We start from the raw sequence: 24,418 nt of genomic DNA, 5'->3' as shown, positions 1-24,418 counted from the left end.
TTTCTTTAAGTGCGGAGGACCAATTAAAATATCCACTCCAGGTGCTTTATTAAACCTTTTGGTTTGTGGCAGGAGCTAGGAGAATTTTCCATATACAGTATCTCACCATGCACTGAGTTGATCTCTGGAATACAGAATGAATGAGGGGATTGGACAAACTTGCTCCTGATCAGTCTATCTCCATTCACTGATCTAGGGGTGTTCTTTCGGCTCCAGGAACTGAAGTAATTAAAGACTAGAGTGTTGATGCTGAAAACAAAGAGCAAAAATGATTGTCATGGGTATAAGTCCAAATTTGGACCTGCACTGATAATAAGGGAGGCAAACTATAGATTCTTCTCTGCCCTTCTTGGCATCCATAAAATCTCATCTTACTTCTTTGCTTCTTAAAAAAAGTGGATTTCCTTATCCTACACAGTGGCTCAGAGTTTAATTTGTAAACCAAATTAATTCTTTTTCTTGATCCCAATTCATTGCATAAGAACAGGAATTTATTAGATACTGGAGCTAGACTTGTGAAATCTAAATAATTGAAGATGTTCAGAATATAGGGGTTCTTTCTGAATCAAGGACCAGATTAGGGAAAGATTGTAATGGAGAAAATCAATCTATGTGGTCACCAAAAGTTGACACCAACTTGATGGCACATAATCAATTCTGAATCATGAAAGGGTCTCACGTGACCATGAGGAATACATTGATGTTTGTCCTGGCCAACCTGTCTTCCCAGTAAATCACACGTGCCCGTGACCCTGTATCTGCCCCACTAGGTAGACCAGAGCAGAAAATCAACTCCACAGGAAGGCTAAAACTACTTTTATTGGGATTAGCTGTAATAACAGAACCTGGAAAGTCTCATTGTGCTGTACATCCTTCTCCTTGTACTTCAGTGAATTAAGGAGGTGTTTGTCTGAGCCACTTCCAAATGATTTCTGGATGTTTTGGACTTAAAAAATGTTTTAGTCCCTATGGTTTAGGCAACAGCTTCTTCATATCTCTGCCATGGTTGTCTTCTTTACCTTCTGTACCTTATTATGGGTATACTGCAATAATATTTCAAAGTGTGAGAAGGCTTTTGTAACGATGTATAAATTGTTGCCAAATATTCTCCCAACTTTTCCTGACTAACATCAGCAGGCAAAATGCCAACTTTCTAATCTGTGCAATGTAGGAACCTGTAAGATATCCTTTTCTAATGATGGACCATTAAGGCAAATGGTCTACTGGATTGTTATAAGCCTTAATGGCACTTCTTAAACCACATATGCTTTTTCGTTGAGAGCCTTTAGCTCTGCACAATATTTTATTTTTTGACATAGCATACACTGCGTTCCTAGTTGAATTGTAGTTGCTATTGGAACTACAAGTACCTCTATTATTGAGCAATAGATTAATCAGAAATAGCAATAGTTCAACCATATATTGCATTTAAACATCTTTGGCTAAATAATTCTGATCTCCTAAGGACCATTACTACATGAACACTAGGTAGCTAGAGGACATGAGTACCTTCTGCTCTCCAAGTGTGTCTTCTATAGAAAACAAAACATATTTGTCATCCTTATTTAACTTCAAATGTTTGTTGTTGTGAAAAACACTTTTAAAAGACAGTGTAACAATTTCATGCTTAAGACCAAACAGATTAAAAATATTTGAGTAACCAGTTATGAATTTTACCACCACCATTATATTGTGTAATGGAATCCAAAATATTGCCTGCTGGTAAAATGTACATAGGGAGTTGCATAACAAATCAGACCATTATTCCATCAAAACCAGTATTGTTGACAGTCTAGATACTGCATAAAGTGCTTATGTTAATAGATTTATATACCTCTTTCCGTTAAAAACTGAAGTGACATACACCTTCCTTCAGTGGGGCAGGGTACTCTGAGAAAGGGGGACTGGATGGAAATAATCCAGTGAGCTTCCATGGCTGGGGGTGAACTTGAACCTTGGTTTCCTGGCCCTAGTGCAGCATCGGAACTATCTGACACTGGCAGAATCTAAAGAGCCAACACTAAGCTAATGTATAACACTGACAAAAAAACATGGTTTATTAAATATGCGTGATCCCAGAACTGACTGGCTCTCTAGGGTTTATGCTGGAGCTTTTTCTATCCGTAAGAAGATGCCAGGGGGCCAAATATGTGCCCTACCCAAGCCACCCTTTCCACTGAAGCAGGCTGAAGTAATCAAACTTCTCCTGAATTGTATCATAGTTCTGCTGAATCTAATTCAAAGGTTGATTCCAAACCTTCATTTTCTTCCATGTCTTTGATGGCATGTTTTTTTTTTAATTAATTACATACAATGTCTATATTTCTCCAAAAGTATCTATCACAATCAAGCATTAGGCAAGTAGAGGGTGGGATATATTCACATATTAGAAGGAGCAAGGTATTACATAAATCGGATTAATTGGGTGGAATGGGAGTAACTCTCAGCTAGTGCTTCATGCTAATCTCTCCTTGGAGGGGGTGGTGGTCATTGTGGAATTTCAGCACAATAGGCATCCCTGAGACACATGTGAAATCAGCTTTTTTTTTTTTTAAAGCATGTGTTGGATGCAGCTACCAACCCAGCTAAACATATTTTAAGCTTTTTTTTACAGTACAAAATGGTTGTGTTTCTCTCTTTCGCTAATACAGTTGGCAAGACCTCTGAAAACTGGGTGTCTGAGATCATCTCCTTAGACCATCAAAAAGTCACCTCTCTCATTCACCAGACTTGTTAGAAAAAAAATCACAAGAGACTGACTGACAGACTGAATAAACAGGACACATACACAAAACATTCCTTTATTGCACCATGAACCGTTGCTACAATGTGGGCTGTTGCATTAAACCCCAGTATGAGGTGCAAAATGTGCCCATGTTCAGGGTATCTACATATTGGCAGAAGACTGTAAAACAGAAGATCCTGCTCCCCTCAGAGAGATAAGAGGCTCAGAGTCTCCCTCATCAAAGAAGAAAATTCTAATCATCAGCCCAAAAGAGATGCAAGGGCCAAATTGGTAACAGTTTTTATGTGTTATGCAGTGGGAAGAATTAAGAGTTTTCAAGCTTCACACCCCATCTGTGAATAAAGAAAATGAGTGCCAATGCTGAAAAGGCAAATGGACGGACAACGGAGAGATGCAAGAATAGATGGAGTGCACATGGACTGCCCCTCAAAAGTGATCATGCAGTACTGGGATAGGACAGATGAAAGATGTCTGCCTTAGGGAGAGCCACCAATTTCATTGGTAGACAACAACAGATGGAAAGGAATCCTTTTTCCCACTTGCCGTAATATCCCATTAAAAAGTTTCTCGCAGGCAACTAGTGTTTCTTTCCAACTGGGCAAGAAACACATTCTGCCTTACTGCTAAAGTAGCAAAGATTCAGTCAGCATCTTTCTAACACTAAATCTGTTGTGAGAATCAGATCTTCTAGGAGACTCAGTTTCTGCCTATCAAATTGTGCAATAATGCCCACCAGAAATTAATTAGCACAAGGGCAGAAGGATGAGAAAAGAGCAAAGAATATTGTACGTGAATATTCAAATGCTCCACTTCAAGAGTTCCCAGTTTAGGATATGCAAGAATTTTTTTTTAATGTAAAAGGACCCTCAAGTGTTCAGTTTTCAGTTGATACATCTAAAATTGTAAGATTCCAGCAATAAATAAATTGCTTCCAAGGTCCCTGACAATGTGCATTTGATGAAATCATGTTTATTAAGGGCAGGCCAATCTGACCACCAGGTTCTCTTGCTGTACAGAACTCAGTTCCAAGGCTTCTCTGCAGCAAGAATAGATTGTGGCAAACTCCTGAGGAAAACATGTTTGTGGTGATGAGAATTTATGATCATCTGAAAGGCTGAAACAAGGGACAGGTCATGCACGAGTAAAGAAAAGTCATACTAATTACACTCATAATGACAGGGCTGGTAAGTGGGGAAAGGACACGTGCCAATTCAGGCAATACTCTCAGAAACCAGGCAGAGTTCTCCGTTTTCTTCAGGTTCTCCTGGCAGGAAAGGCTGTGGAGGACAGCTCGCTGAGCCTAGATTTCTGGATGTGGAGCAGCAGAGGGCTTCATTTCCAAGGGCTGATTGCCCTGCCCCCACTCTCGATCCACATCCACAGTTACCCTGGGACAGTGCCTTTCACAGGCATGGCGTCCTGCAGAACCGCTGATGTAGTAAGGTCAAGAGCCTGCTTTCTCCAGAGGCTGCAGAGAAGCGATGCAACATCCCAGCCCTCTGAACGGCAGCACCCTACTCAAGGCAAGAAGAGAACCTTCTCCCCAGAAGTGGCAACTGGTGACTGTTGACAATACGATTCTGGTCACTTGAAGCTCCACAGTGCAGAAGTTGGCCACAGCACTTCTTCAGCCAAGACTTATCTGTTAGGTTGAAATGGAAACAAAATCAATGATGCAGAAAAATCTTCATCCTTGCAGAATCAAGATGACACAACTACCACTTTAAACCAAGGAGAGGAAAGAATGGCAGGATTAGCATGAAGAGATTTCCCATCCTCACATTCTCTAATTTCACAGAGCCAAAATGTAGCTTCAATATCCAGGATAATGCAGGAAAAAAGTGTCACATTTGACAACTGCAGTTCATCTATATTTTATATATAGTATGTATTTTATATATATTTATAGTTTTAATGTCTTTGTAAGCTGCCCAGAGTCCCCTATTGTGGGGGAGATGGGCGGGAGAGAAATCCAATAAATAAAATAAATATATCCAATCGTATACATGTAAAGGCCAAAGGGAAAAGCCCAGGACGTTTACACTATACAGCAAGTACTTCTGCTTGGACAATTTATTAGTGCTGTGCAGAGACCCCCATCTGAAGTGGACATGGGTATGCATGTAACACCTGTCAGGAAAGCCTTAAACTAAATGCTTATTTTCCCAGAATCATTTGTCAGTTGTGAAGCATGGCTAAACAGGCTTGTGCATTCATGCATGCTCCAAATCATATTCTGTCCTTTGAATACAAATTTCTGCACAACCCAACAATATAAGCACTGGTTTGAAGAACACATAGCATTTTTATCCACCGTGAACACAAGCTACCCTTCCTCCCTTAATAACTGCCCATTTGCCTACTCCGTCTTAGCAATTCTACAGTATATAAAATAACTATCATCATCATCATCACCACCACCACCACCATCATCCCATCTTTCTGCCAATAGGGTGCTCAATTTATTTACCTTTCAAAGCCGGTAGCTCAGGCTAGCTACTTTGGCTGGATGTGTCACAGCCCAGAAGTTACGCCTGCTTTGCAATTTTTGGAAGACATTGTAGTTTCTCCTCCGCTCACGCTTGAACTTCTTACTTTTTTTCACCTATCAATAAGAAGAACATGCATGTATCCACAGGCTCTATAGTTTTATCTTCCACTCTTTCCCTGCATTCACCAACTATCTGAACTCTGTAATATGCCCGGTCAAAATTATGCTTACTTTTCCACTGGAGGCAGAAATGCTTATTTCTAGACTAAATAACAACTTCTGCTCTGGAAAGTGTGGACACTTAAAGCCTGATCTTCCCACCTCTCAGTTTAAATTCTGTTCAACGAAACTTAATCCTAAACAAATGCCCACAGGATGGAAACCATCAAATAAATGATCTTGCCAGCCTGGCTTGGGCAGAGGCAGAGTAAAATAAACTGTCTCCCCTATTAAAGCAGAATGTAACTTTGTACACACATGGGCTGGCTGCATGATCAAAAGTCTGGATTATGTTCTTGGTATTATATTATTGCTTTGTTTATTTCTTAACCAAAATATATTGCAATAACAATTCTCCATATTTGCCAAAAGCATGAATTTCAAAATGGGAAATGTTGAAACTCAATCCAAACTGAGGAGTTGGGGTATTGATTAGGCTCACACGAAGTGGCTCCATACCTTTCCGCTGTCAAATTCCTCATCCCAGTCATCAAGGACGGTCTGCTTCTGGGACCATACAGCATCATACACGGCATCCTGACTGATAGCAGATGCTTCACCATCCCATGTTAAAACTGTGGATTAAAGAGCAGAGCTGAGAGTGGCAGCACCCAACCTCGTTATTTCAGCTTACAATGGATTCCTTATTTTTGCCCTGAAGAATCAAGCAAGCATCTACTTTCAGAAGTACAGGTGGGAAAATAGGAACACCTTACAGTCAGATGTCTCCACCATAAACCTCAGGAGGCCTTCATAGAATAACAGATCTATTTTTGCTTTCTTTCATTACAGAAATATCAGTCCTTGATGGTTTAAGATGGCAAGAACCATTCCAAACTTACACATTTCCAGCAGTTGAAGAAACAGAAACCAGATAGGAATTTTGCATGATCATTCTCATACATCCTAAATCCTATTTCAAAGCCTTTTCTTAGCTCTCTAAGATTCTACAATATAATTCTGATAGAATAAGTTAGAAAGCTGAATTCGATGTAAGGTAATAGATTTTCAGATGTTATATTTTACTGCTTAATATCTAATTTTGGTAGAGAATTCAGAGCCTCCAAGGCCAAGCGCTAGATTGATCATATTACATTTTCCAAATTGTAACTTTCCTTATTTATACAGGTGGTCCTCATTCAATGACCACTTGTTCAGCAACTGTTCAAATTTATGACAGTGCTGAACAAGTGGTAGTTATGACTGGTCCTCATACTTAGGTCAGTCACAGTGTTCCCATGGTCACATGATCGCCATTTGTGACCTTCTTTGCTGGCTTCCAACAAGGAAAGTCAATGGGGAAGCCAGCAGGAGGCCACAAATAGCGACCATGTGACATCCTCGCTTAACAACCCATGGTGATTCACTTAACAATGGCAACTGGAAGTGCCAGAATTTCCATCACTAAGTGGTGCAGTCATGTGACATTGTGCTTCACGACCATGTCACTTAACGACAGAAATTCTGGTCCCAATTGTCATCATTAACTGAGGGCTACCTGTAAATGTGTAACCCACTTTTTTCCATTACCTTAATCGGAAAATAAAGTGCAAGACATACAATAAAAAACTGTACAGCAACAAGCATGCAGCAATACACACTCGGTAAAAGCTTGGGAGAACATGCATGTTTCCAGCGAGAAAGGCTTCCAAATCCTGGTGAAAGCTACAACTGGAGAGGGAGGGAATTTTAGATGTACTGAGTATACCTTGCTTTCCATAAGCTTTATCCAAAGAATCCTTCAGTAGCTCCTGAACTACATCAGCTGATCCACATTCATGCTGCATAATTTCCTTCTTTGGGCTCAGGATATTGGGGGACAGCCTGTCCTTATGTCTGAGCTGGCTGCCCCAAGCCAATGCTGTTGTGAGAAGAGAAAGGTGAGTAGCATATTGATGTAAGAGATATATGTGCAAACCTGGTCTTTCCTGCAGGGTGAGTAAAGCAAGTAGGACATCCATAAATGTTCCTCTAGGGCAGCGCATTCTTAATGCACTGGAATGACAGGTGAATTCCTCACTTGAGATTTCAAGGTGAGCACATTATAAGACATTACTGAAGTATTTCAGTTCTGCCAATTATTCTTCATTGCACTAAATGCCTCATGAAAAAGTAACTTGTAATTCAAGCAGTTACAGCCAGAATCTATCACCAAAATCCATTCCTTCTCAGAATATCTGTGCATGTCTGTGTGTAGGGAGGGGAGGGGCTCTTTGCTTATTTGAATCAAGGCAGATGAAAAACTAGCAACGTGGCTTAGCCAGGAACAGATGCCTGATCTGTTAAATCCCCAAATGAGGTTTGGTTATAAACACTGTGGACACAAGCAGATCTGGGTGAAAATATCTCAGTGCTAATACAATGCACTGTAATACAGTGGTGCTAATACAGGTAGTCCTTCTTAACGACCATTCATTTAACCACAGTTCGAAATTACAATGGGCCGTAAAGCACTTCCAGCCACTGTAAAACGTCACGCACCCCCCTCCGTGGTCACATGGCCGCATTTCGGGCGCTTGGCAACTGGTTCACATTTACGACCGGTTGCCAAGCGCCCCATGATCATGTGATCGCCATCTGCAATCTTCTCTGCCAGCAGGAAAAGTTTCAAGCAGAGGGGATGTGGCGGTGGGCGGTTTCGGAGCTCAAATCTTCAGGATTTGAGGTCCCTGATCTCACACCGCTGTGCAGTTTCCCTTCCCCCTTCAGCCTTGCGAAGGCAGACAGCTGAAATCCTGGCGAATTTAGCTCACTGCTGAGAGAGGGGAGGGGAAAGAGGATGGAGCAAAAGAGCTAAAATCCTTCAACAGACAGCTGTTTTGCTCTGTCCGCTTAACTTAACAACCGCAACCAGGAGTGCCCAGATTGCAGTCACTGAGGGAAGCAGTCACCTGGGCCTTTCAGTCAATGACTGAGTTTCCAGTCCCAATTGTGGTTGTTAGGCAAGGACTACCTGTAGATGCTTCTATTTTAATCTGGATGTACAGACATCACTTCAGCTATTGTTTCTGGGACTCACAGCTAATGCAATAGATTTTATTTACAATCCAGTGAGTGCAGCATATGACAGGTCATCTACACCGTATCAAAGAAGCAAGACTACTTCAGGTGGGGATATGAGATGAACATGCCCCTCCACTATCCAGATTCTGCCCTCCTGTCCTTCCCCCCACCCAGTCAACCTTGATGCAGATGTATTGCCAACCTGGGGGGCTGTCTCTGGCTGAAGAAAGGCCATTCTCATTTAGTTCTTGCGGGCTACTGACTTCAGCCATCGGACAATGCAGTTTTTCTCTTTGCTTATGTCTGTGGTGCTCACTCTCTCCAGAAGAAGTGCTCCTGTCTGAACTGGGTGAAGGCAATTCTTTCTTCTTTTTCCTCTTCTTCTTTGTTCTACAGGATCTTATTTCAGGCGAAGGAGGGCAGCTGCACATAACAAATAAAAGTAAGTGATTTGTTTAAATCGGAAAAGTTGGGGGAAGGCTAAAAGGCCCAAAACTCTTTAAACCAGCGTTAAAAGGGAGGCATACTTTTCTTTTAATCTGGATATGCAAGCAATGTGGGAAAAGGGAAGAAAATACTTACCTCTTTGTGAGAGTCTTCCTGGGTGTCCCTCTCAGAGGAAAAGCAAAGTTATGCTGTTGCAGTGAGAAGAAAAGACCATGCTCCACTATTGTGGCAACCACCTTTTCTTAAGAAATTGGCAAGCAGCACAACTGTTACTCCTGTTTATTGGTCAGGTAAAACCTTGACTTGAGACAACCAGCCAAGCAAATGCTTACCGGTTCACAGGAGACAACAAAGATGAGCAGTCTTCCTCACTCTGCTGCAGCCTTTTCTTCTTCTTCTTTTTCTTCTTCTTCTTCTTCTGGATGGAACTACTTTGACTAGTAGCTAACGCCCTGTAGTCTCCAGCCCTTCTGTCCTCCTCTCCCTTCCTAGTCATCATCACGTTGGCTTCCTGTGCAGGGGAGGTCACAATGCTGCCATTATCCTCCAGTTGCCTCCTCTTGCTAGGAGGACTGGAGAGCCAAGTCCCCTCACCATTGAAGTCTTTCATATCTTGGCTACCGTGGTCATCCTGCTCTTCTACTGGGGAGCTATGCTTCCTTTTCTTCTTCTTACTGCTGACGACAAATAGCTCTTTGCTGTTGTCTGGATAATAGAGGTGTGGTACCACTGTGGGCACAACAGGTGGTGGAAGAGGGGTGGCAGCAGAGAGGCAGCATGATTTGAAGCTGGATGAGGGCGTGAAGTCGACAAAGGTACTGTCAGCTATTTGTGGAGGTGCTGAAGATTTGGAAGCAGGTGAGAGCACCCTAGAGAACCACATAAACATAAAGTTAAGGCGCAGCAGATTCTGAAATTCTGGAAATCTTTAGAGAAGATCATTGCTGTCTCAGTTCTCTAAAGGTCAGTGCCAACAATCCCACTAATTTAATGTACAAACATTCCTTACATCGCCTAGACAGATCAGCATACAGTTGCTTCCAGGTGCAGACTGGAATTATGTTTTCCCTTTTTCCAAAAGATACAAGTATCAGCTTGGATAACAATTATCCCAATTCCAGAACTGGATGTATCAAAGAATTCACACCACTTCAGTTCCCATCCAAAGAAAATCATACAACTGGGCACAGATGCAGGACTGTCAGCTAACATACTTCCAAGCACAGAGATTTCCCAATTACAGAATTTCTATTTCACTGCCAAATCTGAAGACACTATGTTATGTGACAATGGCTGGGTTCACACATCATGCTGGATCTTAAAGTAGCTTGCATGGTTGTGACTTAAGTGTGATCTGTGAACTATGTAACTGTGGCTTATTTCCCAAATCATTATAACAAACCAAGGTTTATGTGAATACTAATTTATTTTTCTCATGATTGTGGCGATACATTTGAAGGTATTACACAGTCCACAAGAATAGTGGAGTTCTGAGGTAGGATGGGAATAAAATGTTGCTCTCCTGCATGACTTCTTGTTTATGTCCTAGATGAATGAAAGGCATTTCTCCACAATATTTGCTATCATTCTGTTAATCCCTTTGTGCCTGTTGTCCTAGAACTCTGCTTTTTTTGTGGTGAACATCCACCTAAGCTGCATCAGTTCTTAAACAAAACATGCAAATTCTGCTACCTTTTGCTAATAAGCTGATCTACACCCTTTGCTAACAGTTTACTTGAAAAAAAATGTTATAGCATGGGAAGCATTTACTAATGAGCAACACAACTGCATTTTCTTTCCAGAGGCTGAACTATCCCTAAAAAGTATCTTTATCTCTAGAAAGCTTAGATCATGTGTTGATCAGTTCACAGGTCACTTACTGGACATTAATAAAAGCTTTCTGGGGGGGGGGGGAGACAGAGCTTATCAGTGTTAGGTTATCCAACTAGAAACCATTCTCAGGCATCCTCTCTTAGCTATGCCAATGACACTTCACCTCCCTGGACACAATTTTCAGTCCCAGAACATGGATCCAAAAGCACCTGAACCAATCAGGTTCCTCTGAGCTTATAGGCTTTAGCCTAGAAATCCTCAGGCAAAGCACCGGAGGGATTCCAGCAAAGACCTTAACTAGCAAAAGGCCTTATTGAGGAGAAGGATTAAACACTGCAGGTATCACTATTCCAATGGTACATGGACCACTTATGCAGGTTGTCCTGCCCAGAAGCCCAACTGGGCATAGCTTACCTGCGTTGGAGGAGTGCAGCAGCGCAGACGAATTGGGTGGTATATGTGGCAGCTGGGGGGGAATGGGGCGGTGCCTGATGCTCACTGCCGCTCACTTTCCGCAGGGTGTTGCTGCCCTGTAGTTATCGACATAAATAAAAACTTGGTGGTCTAAAAGGAGGTTTCCATGACCCCAGGGACAGCGGGTGGCATAAGAAGAGAGGGTGGGGACAAAACAAAGAGAGGGAGGGGTGGGAGAGGGAGGGGAAGAAGAATCAGAAAAGTGTTTGTGGTTAGAAACAGAGGGAAAACAAGGAAGGACATGTCAAAAGACAGAAGACGTGTTAGAATAAAAAATGGGCCACTGACACCTTCCCATTTCCCAGGGCATGCTAGGCCTCACTCCCAAAGGTCCCACCCCTGCCAAGCTGCCCTGCTCTGCCCCGTGCAGCAAAAGGGTGCCTCTTCCCAACCAGCCTCATTTACTTCCAGACCCAGCAGGGGTGGACAGACTGAGGATCAGGGCCACAGGCAGCTCACAGAGCCAAGAGGGCCTTCCTCAAAACCCCGCCCCAAGAAAGTTACCACTGCATGGTAATTCTCACCATGACCAAAGGGGGAATCTGTTACATTTGTATCATCTGTATTTCAGTTATTATCATCTAAACTGTTCAATTAAATCCATTTTAGATTTTTGTCCTGGTCCTGCCCACTTCTTGGAATGCAGCCCTCAGCATGCCATTCAAATGGCCTGGTGCAGCTCTTGGCCCCCAAAAAGGTTCTACATCTTACTCTTAATAGCCAAGGGGACTTGAAGGAGGAGGAGGAGGAGGAGGGGAAGCCAACTCAACTCAAGGTTCACCCCAAGGCCATGGGAAAGCAGGTCTTGCTACAGAGACTTCAAGTACAAAGCATACAATTTACTTCCAGCAAATGCTGTCTTGCATACTGGGGCACTGCAAGTTGGCTAGATGAGGTGTCATTCTGAGGTATGCTCAGGGGCAGCTACTGCCTGCATATAGATGCCCCTGAGCATACAACACCTCTGCTAGATGGAAAGGTCATCTGGCTTTCCTTCATCAAGCTTCCACCTTTCTCACCACCATTTCCCCCCAACCTGGAGAACTGTGAGATCAATCCCTTCCCCCAAACGCACCTTCCTGGCAGAAAGTGCCAGCTTCTTTGCAGGTGGGGGCGACATGGTACTTCCCAACTCCAGATTGGTCAAATTAGCCAACAATGGAGATTTTAGCTTGGCAAACTTGGAGTCCTCAGAAGCATGTTTCCCAGACACACAGTCCGTTTCCTGAGAGGAAGAGTAGCCATCAGCTCCTACTGTGGCCTGAGAAAGTCCCTTAATTGGCTTATGAGCTGGACTGGAGGAGGAGGAGCTGCTAGAAGATGAAGAAGATATCAAGGATGAGTCCTTGCTTGGTAGCTCTGTACCTTCCTCGTGCGTTCTGGCTTCAGAGGGTCCTCCAGAGCTGCCCGACAGCTGCAAAGATGCTGCCAAGTTCTTATCTCCCCAGGAGCTCTGCTTGGCCATCTCCAGTTTACCACTGTCAGCCTGACCAAAGTCCTGAGAAGTTTTAAGAGACAAGGAAGGCTGCTTCTTGGATCTCTTGCTTAAGTCATCCAAGAAAGCGGGCTTACTGGGGAGTTTAGGAGATGAGAACCCAATGGCAGGTATGAGCTTGGGAAGAGGAGGAGGAAGTATCCCATTCTGAGATTTGTTGTTGGAAACAAAGGTGTTGCGGGAAACAGGAACACCAGACTCCTCAGTCTCTGAAGACTTCTTAACCTGAGTTGCATCTTGTCTCTATGGAGAAGACAGACAGAAATGCTGGATCAATATAGTTATCCACCGCATTTGCACTGCTACTTGCATAATAGGCTATCCACATACACACATACCTGGAAGATGAAAAGCCGACTATAACTCTGGGTGTCTGGCCAAATGAAGTAAGACTGCTATTGTATACATTTTATCCTAGCTATTGTAAGATTTCCCCCCACCTGATCTACTGAAAAGGAGCTAAATGGAACTACTGCATATTACAATGCAAGCCTGCTGTCTCGGCACAAGTTCTCACAACAATAAACCTGTGCAGCCAGCAGCCACGTTTGAGAAGTTAAAGGCAGAACAAGGCTTTTACTGTCTGGGGGCAGAGCTCCAGCATTCTTATGCAATTAACTTAATAGCTATGCTCTAGGTTCCTTTTCATGGGCCCAGAAACTGACCGCTTGGAGGCAAATTTTCTCACCCATTTTTTCTCTCTTAAGTTCACACAGCCACATTAGACCAATTTTGGAGTGTGGCTGTGGTGTGGCACTCACTTTGCTTATCAGTGGCGATGCAAGGGTACCATTGGTTACACTTTTCTTCAAGTGATCAGAGGCGATGTTTGCTCGGTTGGGCACTGAGCAATTGCTTTTAGAGACAAGTCCTTCAGGATTCTTCCTGGTGCTCGGGATCCTTAAAGAAAATTATATTATTTCATTAATTTATTCATACATTTGCTTGGTCCTATGCTTTTCTGCTTTAAACATTAACATTTTTCTGAAGCAAGTCCAAAAGTTAACTAGGAATGAGGGTAACTATTTAGAGATTGGCCCAAGTAAGCGTTTAGTTGCTGTGTATGTTGTACACAGTATTCTATGTAGTAGAGTTCTGAAAACTATTAAATTCAGGAGGACCTGGGACTGAGGATGTCCACAAAAACACAGGAAGCCGCCTTACTCCAAGTCAACCCAGTGATGCAATCTGACTCTGTACTGTCTGCATCAACTGGCAGCAAATCAGAACTGGAGTCTTTTCCATCTCCGCCTGAAAATGCTGGGGACTGAATCCAGAACTTCCTTTTCACAGCAAGCACGTGCACTAACAGTGAGTTATGGCCCTTCCCCAACAGAAAGGATGGCTGTATGCCATAATACAGTGAACATATTTCCCAATGATTAACTAGGTCAATTCAGGTCATGAGCAGTACAAGGAGATGCTTGCCACTCAGGCTTCCTACCCAGCCACCCAGACTTGCAATGGCACCCAGTAGGTCATCCCCAGTATTAATGCTATCACATTTGTTACCTGCTTTTTGTACCTAATAATCCTGAGGTAGGACACAACACAGTATCAAATTTCACCAGCTTTTAAAAGGGCATAAAACAAGAAAGCACAAAACAAGAAGGGCCCAGAAGGCAGCAGCTCAGATTCAACTTAAATCTTTGGTAAACAATTTCATTATCATTCATTGCTTACAAGACTCAGGGAGGGAAGCCCATGATTAGGTGGTACGTATCACAAATGTGCTCCCTTGGTTTGCTGTATGATCTAGCAGACACATCCCATCCAAGAGGGCACCAACAACTCCATTTTCAAAAATGGATTTCTGCTCCTTGCTGCCCACTTGATCAGCAAAAGTATCAGGAAAGACAGCAAGAATACCCAAAGGGAAAGCAGGAGAACTGTGTTGGCAATAGTCACTACAAGAATCTCACTTACCTAAGATAGAAGAGTACATAGGCCTGTTGGTTGAGAACAACCTTGATGTTGCTTGAATGTACCAGAGAATCATTCATCTGGTACCACTGCCCATTACTAGCCTAAATATATGAAGCAGAAAGAATAATTGGTCACTGTCCCCTAGCACAGATAGTAGGTGGTGATGTCATCATTATGTGTGTCAAAATATGATTACATACATGTATTCATTTATTAGTAACAGCAAGCCATGAAAGTCAGCCTAAGTACAGCAATGTCTAAACAGCAATACTGGAGATTAGTCCAAATTGGTGGATAATGTCACACCTAATCCTAATATTCTTTGCCTCTGGCATCTAGCTGATTAATATTATTAAACTTAAGACATTAGGGCAATCACTGTCTGGATTGAACTCAACCATTCTTATGATGTCACATCACTTCCAGTAATCTGTAGTTTGGACATCTCAGAGAATCCCTGAATCACAGATTCTGCAATAACTGAGAAAGTTCACAGATGGATCACGAAACACAGAAATATTCTGTGTGGACATTAAGAATATCAGCAAGGAAATGAAGTAAGGCAGTTCTGTTGGTACAGGGCAATTTTGTGAACTTCTCAAAAGGCACTGTTCACAAGGCATGGATATAAGGCCTCTCCCCCAAGGCTAAAGCACACTGCTCCACTGTCACCCACTGCCCAGCATGTCACTGAAGACCTACCTTGACATAGCAATAGTAATGCCCTGCATGGCAGCTGTATCCTGAATGCACAAGCACAGCATAGAGGCTATACATGACAGGGTCACCATTGCTCTGAGACATGTAGGGGCGAATATTCAGGGATTCAGGGTAACCTACGTCCTACAATGGAAAGAGAAAGAGTTCATAAGAATTTGTTCCACCTTCTTAGGTGAACCTACAGGGCTAAAGAGCATCAGCCTTACCAGGCACAAGTCAGTGGCCTACAAATTGAACTAGAACACCATCCAATAGATTGACACCCACTTTTAAGAAGGTCAGATACTGGCCACTTGGACTCACCCAAGCCCTCTTTCTGAGAAGGGACCACCCTCCCCTGTTTCTGATCACCTTGGTAATCTTGCCCCCACTGAAGTTGGCAAAGCGCTTGAGTGAGATGGTAAGGACATTGGAGGCCCGGTGGACAGTGAAACGCTTGGTGGCTGGAACTTTCTTCTTGCATCTGCATGGAAAAGAAATGAGGTGAGTTCTATAGCTGCTCAAAATATGGAGTACTTGTTGCAGGATTTGGAGGGAAACACAAAGTCATTCCCTAAATGCCCATCCTCAATAGAGGGTGCAGCCCTGCCAAATGATTACTTTATAAATGATTAGGTGACCTTGCTCTTCCCATTTCTTTACAGCCTCATCAGGAATTGCAGAGACATGGCTGACCTCGTTAAGTCCCTCCCTCCCTCCATTCTTGCTTGCTTGCTTCCTTTCCATATGTATGTATGTACAGGTAGTCCTCGGTTAATGACCATTTGTTCAGCGACCATTTGAAGTTCTGACGGTGCTGAATGAGGAGTCTTACAGCCAGTCCTTGAAGTTGCAGCTGTTGCAGGGTCCCCACGTTCAGGTGATGATGATTCAGGTGCTTGGCAACTGGCTCACAATTACAAGAGTCTCAACGTCCCACAATCACGATTGCCATTTGCGACCTTCACTGCTGGCTTCTGACAAGCAAAGTCAATGGGAAAACAGGCGGGAGGTCGCAAATAGTAATCATGTGACTGCGAGACATTGAGACCACGTGGGATTTACCTAATGACTGCAACTGGAACTGCTGGCCTAAGTCGGTGCAGTCATGTGACACTGTGCTTTATGACTGTGTCACTTAGCGACAGAGTTCCTGGTCCCAATAACCGTCATTAAATGAAGACTACCTGTATGCGTAATTATGTGAGGGGAAATGGTTTATACACAGAACAGAGAAATCAAGAGGGAAGCCAAGGCAAAAAAAATTACTCACTTGGCACACATATAGGCATTCTCCCCACTCAAGACGTCGGCCTTTACAAATAATTCTAATGCCCGTACAATGTTGGCTGCCTGCTGTAATAAAGAGAGAGAAGAGGGAAATTCAGAGAAGCTTCTGCTTGAGCCACAAAGAGGTTTAGATCAGAGGGAAACAACCCTTTTCTCCCTGAGGGCCATCTCTAGTGCTGGGGCCCAAAGATATGTCTATGAACATAAACATTCATACGCAGAGGCACACACAGACACACCAACTTACCCCCCAGCAAGCTCTTTCCTCATTTGTCTGCCCCCTCTTACTTATCCATGTTGCAACCACTACTGAGTAAAAGCATCCTTTATGGGTATTCCAGATCTAAGTGAGGGGAATAAGCCTGAAAAGCAAGCTGGGCAGAAGGATTAGACTCTTCCAAAAGTGGCTCTGTCCTAGCCACTTCCTCCTGCTAGTATTTTAGTGGCTTTTACTTCTTTTTAGACAGAACAGCCGCCCCCCTTCTAAAAAGGCCATGAGCTTTAAGAAGTGGTATGCTTGGAACAGCTTCCTATGACATATCTACCCCATGGTCTAAAACAATTCAGAAGGTGGCCTTCAATACTTTATTATTATTAGAACTGATCACTAGATGATACCTTCCTTTAAGATGGATTTTTGAAAAAGAAAATAACAGAAGTAAGTAATGCTGGCATACCCTGATTTCCAAAGCCACATCCAGGTATGGGTCATAAGTGTCTGAAACACTCTTGCACATGGAGCACTTCACTGCAAAGAAAGCAGAAGAGCTGCTTGCCTGTTCTTCATGGTCACAGCTACCTGCCAATGTCATGTTTCATACTGGGATAGACGAGGCAATGATGCTTCAGTCTCTGCGTTTAGCAAAACCAGCACTGAAATCAACTAAGCACCCAGATGTCTAATATCCCCTTCGTAGCCTTGACAGAGGCCAAAAGCTAGAAGGAAATGTCTATGCTGTCTGGAGAACAGCCATAAGTCAGTTGGACCTATAGAGGTATAATTGGGCAATGAAGGGAACTTTGGAGTTGCCATATTAGGAACAGACTTAGCCAAAATTTAAAGCTGCAGTAACATGGCAAGGGAACCTCCCAGCACATCCTCATCTGGGGCTCTGCTAAGCCGCGCTCACCACGAGATCGGAGGTAGCCGCCAAAGATCTGGTGCACCAACGTGGTAGCCTGCGTCTGACGATCCAACCTGAAAAGACAAGCAACAGAGTGACTAGCTTTCACAAATGCTTTCATTTAAACCAGGGGTCCCCAAACTCTTCAACTCATCGACCCCTTCATGAAGTTTCAGACGGTTCACTGACCCCCAAACATTTATTATAAAAAAATAATTTAATGAATACTACTTTAATAAACAGTACTACAAATAATAATGACAACAACGACAATAATGGATAGTCCTATCGATCCTTGGGAGTCAATACTGATCACTTTGGAGAACGCTGATTTAAACAGAATGGCCTAAACAAGGGCAGGGAATGTTGCTAGAGTTCCCAGCAACTCTAACTAGCATGGCCTATAATGAGGTACGATGGGAGCTGTAGCTCAACAATATCTGATAAAATGCAGATTCTCCACCTATGAGTTAAACACAAGCAATCAAAACCACCAGGCATGAATTTTCTCCTTTCAGCAGTAAAGAATACATGCAACCCCAGGTTAAACTGATGGGTTTTTGGTGTTCTCCGAGCTTGGTTGTTCTCCTCAGATATTTTTGTTACCAGTACACTGATGATGTTACCCAGCTTGATAATGAAACATCTTCAGGAAAACAACCAGGCTCAGAGAACACCAAGAATCCAGCATTTCTTCCTTTGATAGGATTACTTGCTTTAATACTTACATCCATGGTAAGGAAAGGCAAACCTATTAACTGCTGCTCATGTAGTATGCATTTTCCCCCTTGCTCATATTTGTGAAAGCTCATGCTTCACTAAGCAAATGTAACGAGAGGACAAGATTGCAAGATCAGTTCAACCCAGCATTCTCTCCCAAGCGCACAGCAAGGGAGCTAGTTGTTCATACTTAGTATAACCGTTGAGGCAGGCCTTTTGCATGGCATCAATGGTGTAGCGCAAGAACTCATGAGCATCCTCCTGACTACCGAAACGGAAGTGCCGTGCAATCTCTGCCAAAGGAGATAAAAAAGAACATCTTACATCCCTCAGAACAGTGACAGAAACAGATGTCATTACTGACCCAGCATGGAAGCTTAGAAGTTGTTCCACATAAAATGACCACCACAAAAACCAAATTCTCCACTTAGTATACCTAAGAAAAATGTTGATGAGTAAAACAATGTTTTTAAGTTTCACCCTTACAACTTTTAAGATGTGTGCAGTTATATCTTGAAAAATCCAGGAAAAGAGCATCTCTGGACCACGACTTTTAGATTGATGACTTCCATGTCTTAAAGCTCCTCCATGCAATCATGAGATCTAGAAATCTTGCTTTTTTAAAAAGCCAGCACTCACACAGGCAAGCACTCTGGCTATGGTCAACATCTCAAAAGGATCACTGGTCCCTTGCCCTGTATGAACTGGTTAGGTAGACCATTATTTTATGTCAGTATTCTAACTTACTTTTAAGATCTCTGATGAAGGAGACTGGTTTGATAGCATTGCCACTATTGGCAAAAGCCTGGATCATGTGATTCTGCATTATGCACATCATGCAGAAGCCTCCCTGGTGACCTGGAAGAAAAGAAATCACAATTAGCTATTTTCATCAGTAGCTGCACAGGTGTGCGTGTGTGCGCGCACACACACACACACACTACAACTTCCATTGTATCACCTTCTTCTGCTAGAAGCAAAGCAGGATAGAACTTGCACTTATCTTTAGGAAGTTCTCTATAGTTTACACCAAGAAACGCTTGCTTTACCGAAACAGCTTGCCCGTTCAATTGTGATCAAATCTATATGGTCAGTCAATCAATTTATTTTGACTCTCTTTTTTTCCTTTTTATTTCTCTTTTATTTGCTGGCTAAAGGCCGTAATAAATAAAATTGATTGATTACATGGGCAGTTTCATAACTTTCCAACCCTCTCTGACTCCATGACAAGCTTCTCTGCCACATTCCTGTAAAACTCCTCACTGCAACACTTCCTGCTGGACAGCTCAGATGGGCAAACACTACCTGAACAATGGGAAAAATTTCTAAAGCACGTCCATTAAGCTGCTGGGCACTTTCTGAGTGCAAAATGTTCCTCGTTGCTATCCAAATAGCTAATTTGATTTAAAAAAAAAAACACCTAAGCTGCCACCTACCTATCCCTATCTGGTCATATACATACACTCTCCCAAGTAAGAGTCAGTACCACTAGTAAGGATGGAATGGTGGAGTGGAAAAAGCAATTCTTAGGTAACCCAACAGCTGGCTCAGGACCTTCAGAGCTATCAGCATAGCCTGCCAGACTCCCATCACAAGGATTTATAAGTGAAAAGCAGCTGCTGGCTGGAAGGCAATACAGTACCGCATGTGGGCTAACCCTGGATTTACCATGCTTACCCTTCCCCCACCCGCACGTGCCAAGAAAAACCCACCCATTAAGCTCACACAGCACTGCAACCCCATTATTGCAATTGGGTTCAAGGTAACTCTTCGTCACAACAAGCATTGCTCCTAAATTTCAGTCTAGGAACCCAAGGGCCCAAAAATGGGACATATCCAAGTTCTAAGCAAAAAGACTGAAATGCAACAGTATCTAATGCCACAGCTTAACTTCACTGTAAAACCTTTTCTTAAGAGAAAACTACTTAAGACAAATATACTATCAGAACAGAGGAATCAGAAATGTGTGATGATAAATAAATTATAGCACAATTAGAAAAGCAAGCACCGTTTGAGGGGGGGATAAGGATTTCCACATAAACTGGGCAGAATTATAGTAAAATAGAAAGGTTCTATTTGAAAGATCCTTATATAAGATTTTGGAGTGAATAATAATAATAATAATAATAATAATATCATCATCTGAACAGCACTTCTGAATGTACAAATACATTCAAATACATGCAGGATCTTCCTGTGATCCTTATCACAATCCTGTAAGGTGAAAGGGCATGACCTCTTCCCACACTGCATGGAAGGCTAACCCCAACTGGGGATAATTTTCCCATGGGATTGATGAGATCATGGCAGAAACAAAATTTGGTCCAGAAAATCTCCTAGCTTTGGGAACTGTAACTCTGCCAGCATCAATGCTCTAAAAGTAATAATGGGGATGGAGAAGGAGTAGCTTACCAGAAGCAGCCTTGAATCCATCTGACCCCCTCCAATTTCCCCAACACACACCAGAAAATATATGCCAACAATGTTATAGACATTTACCCTCCAGATGCCTCACTCCCCAACCCTTCACCTTTCCTGGGCTGCTCTGCCAGCCATAATGCTTATCTTTTTAAGAACTCCATCCTTCACAGGCCTTGGAAAGTGAAACCGATAGTGCCTATAGCCTTTGCTCTAAGGAGAAAAAAGAGGCATGACCGAGTGGAGGCATACAGCACCGCAAAACCTCAGCCACGCACTTACAATTGCGGCTGTGCTCCTTGGAAAGCAGGTAGTTCGCTAAAGGTGGGGTGTACGTCAGACACTGCAGAGTGGAGTTGAGGAAACAGGTGTTGCCCAGGTTGTGGAGACCAGCTCCAACCCGGTATACCCGCTCCCATTTTAGAGAGAGCCGGTCCAGAGGGAAGAGGATCTTCTGTGGAGCTGGCACCCCATCACTTCCGGGCACATGCTCGCTACCTGCCCGAAGAAAAAGGAGAAGTCAGCAAGTCAAAAATAAAACAAAAACTCATTCTCCAAAAGACAAGTACAACAAATGAGGCACCTTGCTTTCGGATGGGTCCCTCTTCAGAGCTCCTGTGCCGGCTGCAGCTGTCTGCCTTCGGGTTCAACAGAACGTACTTGCTCTTGAGGCTCTCCAGCTGGTAGGAGAAGTTCTTGGAGGCTGGCTCAAACTCAATCTTTTGCAGCAAAATCTTCTTGGCAGAAGCTGCCAACAGTTTGCCCAGCTCAACATCGTCAGCAGAGTCTTTCCGCCCAGGCTTTAGGGCTTCTTTTAACTTGTCCACTATTGGCATGGCGCATCACTTGGTAGAGACAAAAGCTGCCATCCTAGCAAGGGAACCGCACTCTGCAGAACTGCAAAAAAGGTTATTCAGCCCCAAAAACAAATGCCTCCAGTACAGCCCTCTTTTCTCTGTACTGTAGCAAAATCTGCCCTAAGATTACGTGATTGCAGCAATCAGCTAGTCTGTCTTTCTGTACTCCTACCTCTATTTTGCTTCCCTTATCTCCCATCTTCCCGTGCTGAGTATAGATTATAAGTACCAGGCAGGTACCTTTTTAAAGTGCCATGAACTTTATGATGCTTTAGAAATCACGATCGCCATGAATTTAGTTTCCACAACATAGCTTCTGTTAAAAAAATCTAACACCAGCCTATCTTTAGATAAATTATCTAATTAATCTTTATTAATAATCAGGCAAATTCAAAGCATGTCCATAAATTCAGATTTTCCAACTAGGATTTCAACTAGAAATTTGTGGGAGCAATAAATATATCCTATCTCCTAACATACAGGACTAATGCTCTCATGACAAAGACTAGAAATACACTTATTTGAAAGGCAGGATGGGATAAAAACTACAAAGTAAAATACTTTTCACATTTCTGAAAAGCCTAACATTTTAAGTACATTCTTAAGCATTTTAATGTATCTTTAGCATCCCATATCTCCTGGATCCAAAATTCTCTACTCCTCAATAAATAGAATTTATAAATAGAAACCAAACAGAGGACTAGACTATATAATAGTTTTTGCTATATATGAGGGCTCTAGATGTTCTCTCATGTTGCTTTGCAACTAACTGGAAATTAGCTTGTAAATGATGCATTTCTGTTTTCTGAAGTGACCATGCTCTGGAACGTACAATTCACATTACAGCCTTTAATGAGGTTTGAAATTTGCCTAGTCCTTAGATGGACAAATTAGCAGCCACAGCAAGAAATATAAATATCATAAATAAATAAAAAGGCTCATACTATTATCTGATTACTTCCTGGATTGCCTTGAAATTTGACTGGCAACAGTTTAACATCCCATTAAGAAATCCCCCAAGGGTCTCTACTTGTAGAAGATTAAAACACTGCTGCCAGGCTGAATAGAAGCATCTTCCTTGTAAATGTTACAGACCTTGCTGAAGGATAAACTCATGTCTCTCTTTTTTCAGGAACCAAATATTCTTCCAAAAGCTATATATTAAGGTGGCTATATGCATGGAATGCTATCACACACACATTCAAGCACACTATTATTTGGACATAAGCACCCCCCTAAAGTAAACAGCTTCAGGAAAGTTTCCTCAGTCTATCCTGCTAGCAAATTTGCCACTCACACTTTTTTTTCTATATTCCCAATAGAACACGGAGTGATCACACTTATCTAACAAGAATCTTCCACACTTGGGGGTCTAGTGTCAGATTAAGTCACATAATTCCTGGCTAATGGAGAACTGAGGTTCAGCACACCTGGAGGGCACGGGGTTGGAGAGGTCTGCACTTCATATGCAAAACAAATCTCACCCACGTGCCAGGTAGCAGCATTTAAACGGGCAACCAAGGACACACAAGGTGCGATGCTAAGGAAACAGCCTGGGGAGTTGGGGGGCAGTGCTGCTGGTGCATTCTTGAACCTGAGTGTATGTCAGCAGAACTGAATCATCTGGAGAAGAGACCGTCACTGGGTGCCTGAAAGCTTCTCAGGTGCAGACTCCCAAAGGTATTGCAGATGAAGAATGCTGCGGGGGGGGGGCGGGGCGGGGGAGGCTGTTCTGGGAGATAACAGGCCAAAAGGAACCCAGCGTTTAACAAGACATCACGGCAGGGGGGTCAAGAGGCTTACAGACCAGACGGGAAACAGCAGAAATACCACAGGTCTAAGGGGAAAATATTTCCGCTACCTTCCGATTTGTTTATCAAGGCAGGACCGAAGAGAAACCTTTCCTCCGCTCGCCCTCTCTTCTCCTCCTCTTCCCTTTCTTTGCAAAGAGCGCGCGCGCGCCAGCAGCTACGTTCCTACAGTCTGGGGTGAGCGCGGTCCCCAGCCATACACCCCAGAAACCCTCGGCCGAGGCTGATCTGGCAGCCCCGGTAGGGTCCGAGGCGCTCCAGAGCCTCCGGCGTTCGCGCAAGGACACCTACGTGCGTCGCCTTCCCGCGACGGTCCAGGCAGGGCCTGCGCTCACAGCGGAGTCTCCTCCTCGGCATGGCCCCGATTCCCCGGGTGTGCCACGGCAATCCGACCAGAGGTCGCTCGCCCTGGCGCTGGGGCCATCTGTCCAAGCAGCCGCGGCCAAGAGGCAGCCGAACAAGGGCGGCACGAAGTAACCGCGATGCCGAAAGGGGGAGAAGGGAACCGGGGGAAGAGTCAGCCAGCCAGGCGCCCGGGCTCCGATCGATCACTCGCCGCGAGCAGCCAACACCCCGTGGTCCAAGCCGCCTCCATTGCACTGGTCCCCTCGCGAGCCCCGCGCTCCTCCTCCGTTCTCACCCCGGCCTTTCACTCACCATCCGGGGCCGCTCACCAGGTCCCTGCGCTCCTACCGCGTGTGCGCATATACAACACGTGTCCAACGCCGCGCAAAGGAAAGGGGAGAGCGCAGCTGCTAGGCCGCGAGGCCGGGCGCAATCCGCCTCCTGACAGGGCGGGGAAACCAAGGAGTCCAGCCCGTCCTGCTCTGACGCAAGGCAGCGCGTCCGCCCGTTCGCCCGTTTC

At 43.7% G+C, this 24,418-nt stretch overlaps 1 protein-coding gene across 3 annotated transcripts; it reads right to left on the bottom strand.

Annotated features, from left to right (window-relative positions):
* Nucleotides 1-882: 882 nt before the first annotated feature.
* Nucleotides 883-24,418, bottom strand: USP36 (ubiquitin specific peptidase 36). 3 transcript variants are annotated; one of them, XM_025168396.2, is made up of 20 exons: nucleotides 23,845-24,204; nucleotides 21,469-21,782; nucleotides 21,168-21,383; nucleotides 19,215-19,325; nucleotides 18,658-18,760; nucleotides 17,754-17,821; nucleotides 17,301-17,371; nucleotides 16,607-16,689; nucleotides 15,706-15,817; nucleotides 15,337-15,477; nucleotides 14,635-14,735; nucleotides 13,470-13,608; nucleotides 12,289-12,951; nucleotides 11,154-11,269; nucleotides 9,239-9,775; nucleotides 8,662-8,882; nucleotides 7,165-7,317; nucleotides 5,916-6,031; nucleotides 5,217-5,351; nucleotides 883-4,388 (listed from the first exon to the last, which is right to left on the bottom strand). In XM_025168396.2, exons 2-19 carry the CDS (start codon nucleotides 21,719-21,721, stop codon nucleotides 5,220-5,222), a joined length of 3,336 nt encoding a protein of 1,111 aa, XP_025024164.1. In that variant the 5' UTR covers nucleotides 21,722-21,782; nucleotides 23,845-24,204; the 3' UTR covers nucleotides 883-4,388; nucleotides 5,217-5,219. The 3 variants fall into 3 exon arrangements, with proteins under 3 accessions (XP_025024164.1, XP_087994533.1, XP_007431029.1); XM_088138407.1 differs by lacking the exon at nucleotides 23,845-24,204 and adding an exon at nucleotides 23,604-23,822; XM_007430967.4 differs by lacking the exon at nucleotides 23,845-24,204 and adding an exon at nucleotides 24,211-24,418 and having other exon boundaries at nucleotides 884-4,388.

The sequence above is a fragment of the Python bivittatus genome, unplaced genomic scaffold (assembly GCF_059951505.1).
Source record: "Python bivittatus isolate LINGU-HERP-01145 unplaced genomic scaffold, Pbiv_v1 ctg000220_np1212, whole genome shotgun sequence".
NCBI classification, from domain to species: domain Eukaryota; kingdom Metazoa; phylum Chordata; class Lepidosauria; order Squamata; family Pythonidae; genus Python; species Python bivittatus.
Note: the sequence above shows the minus strand (reverse complement) of the source record. Positions and strands in the feature narration are given on the sequence as shown.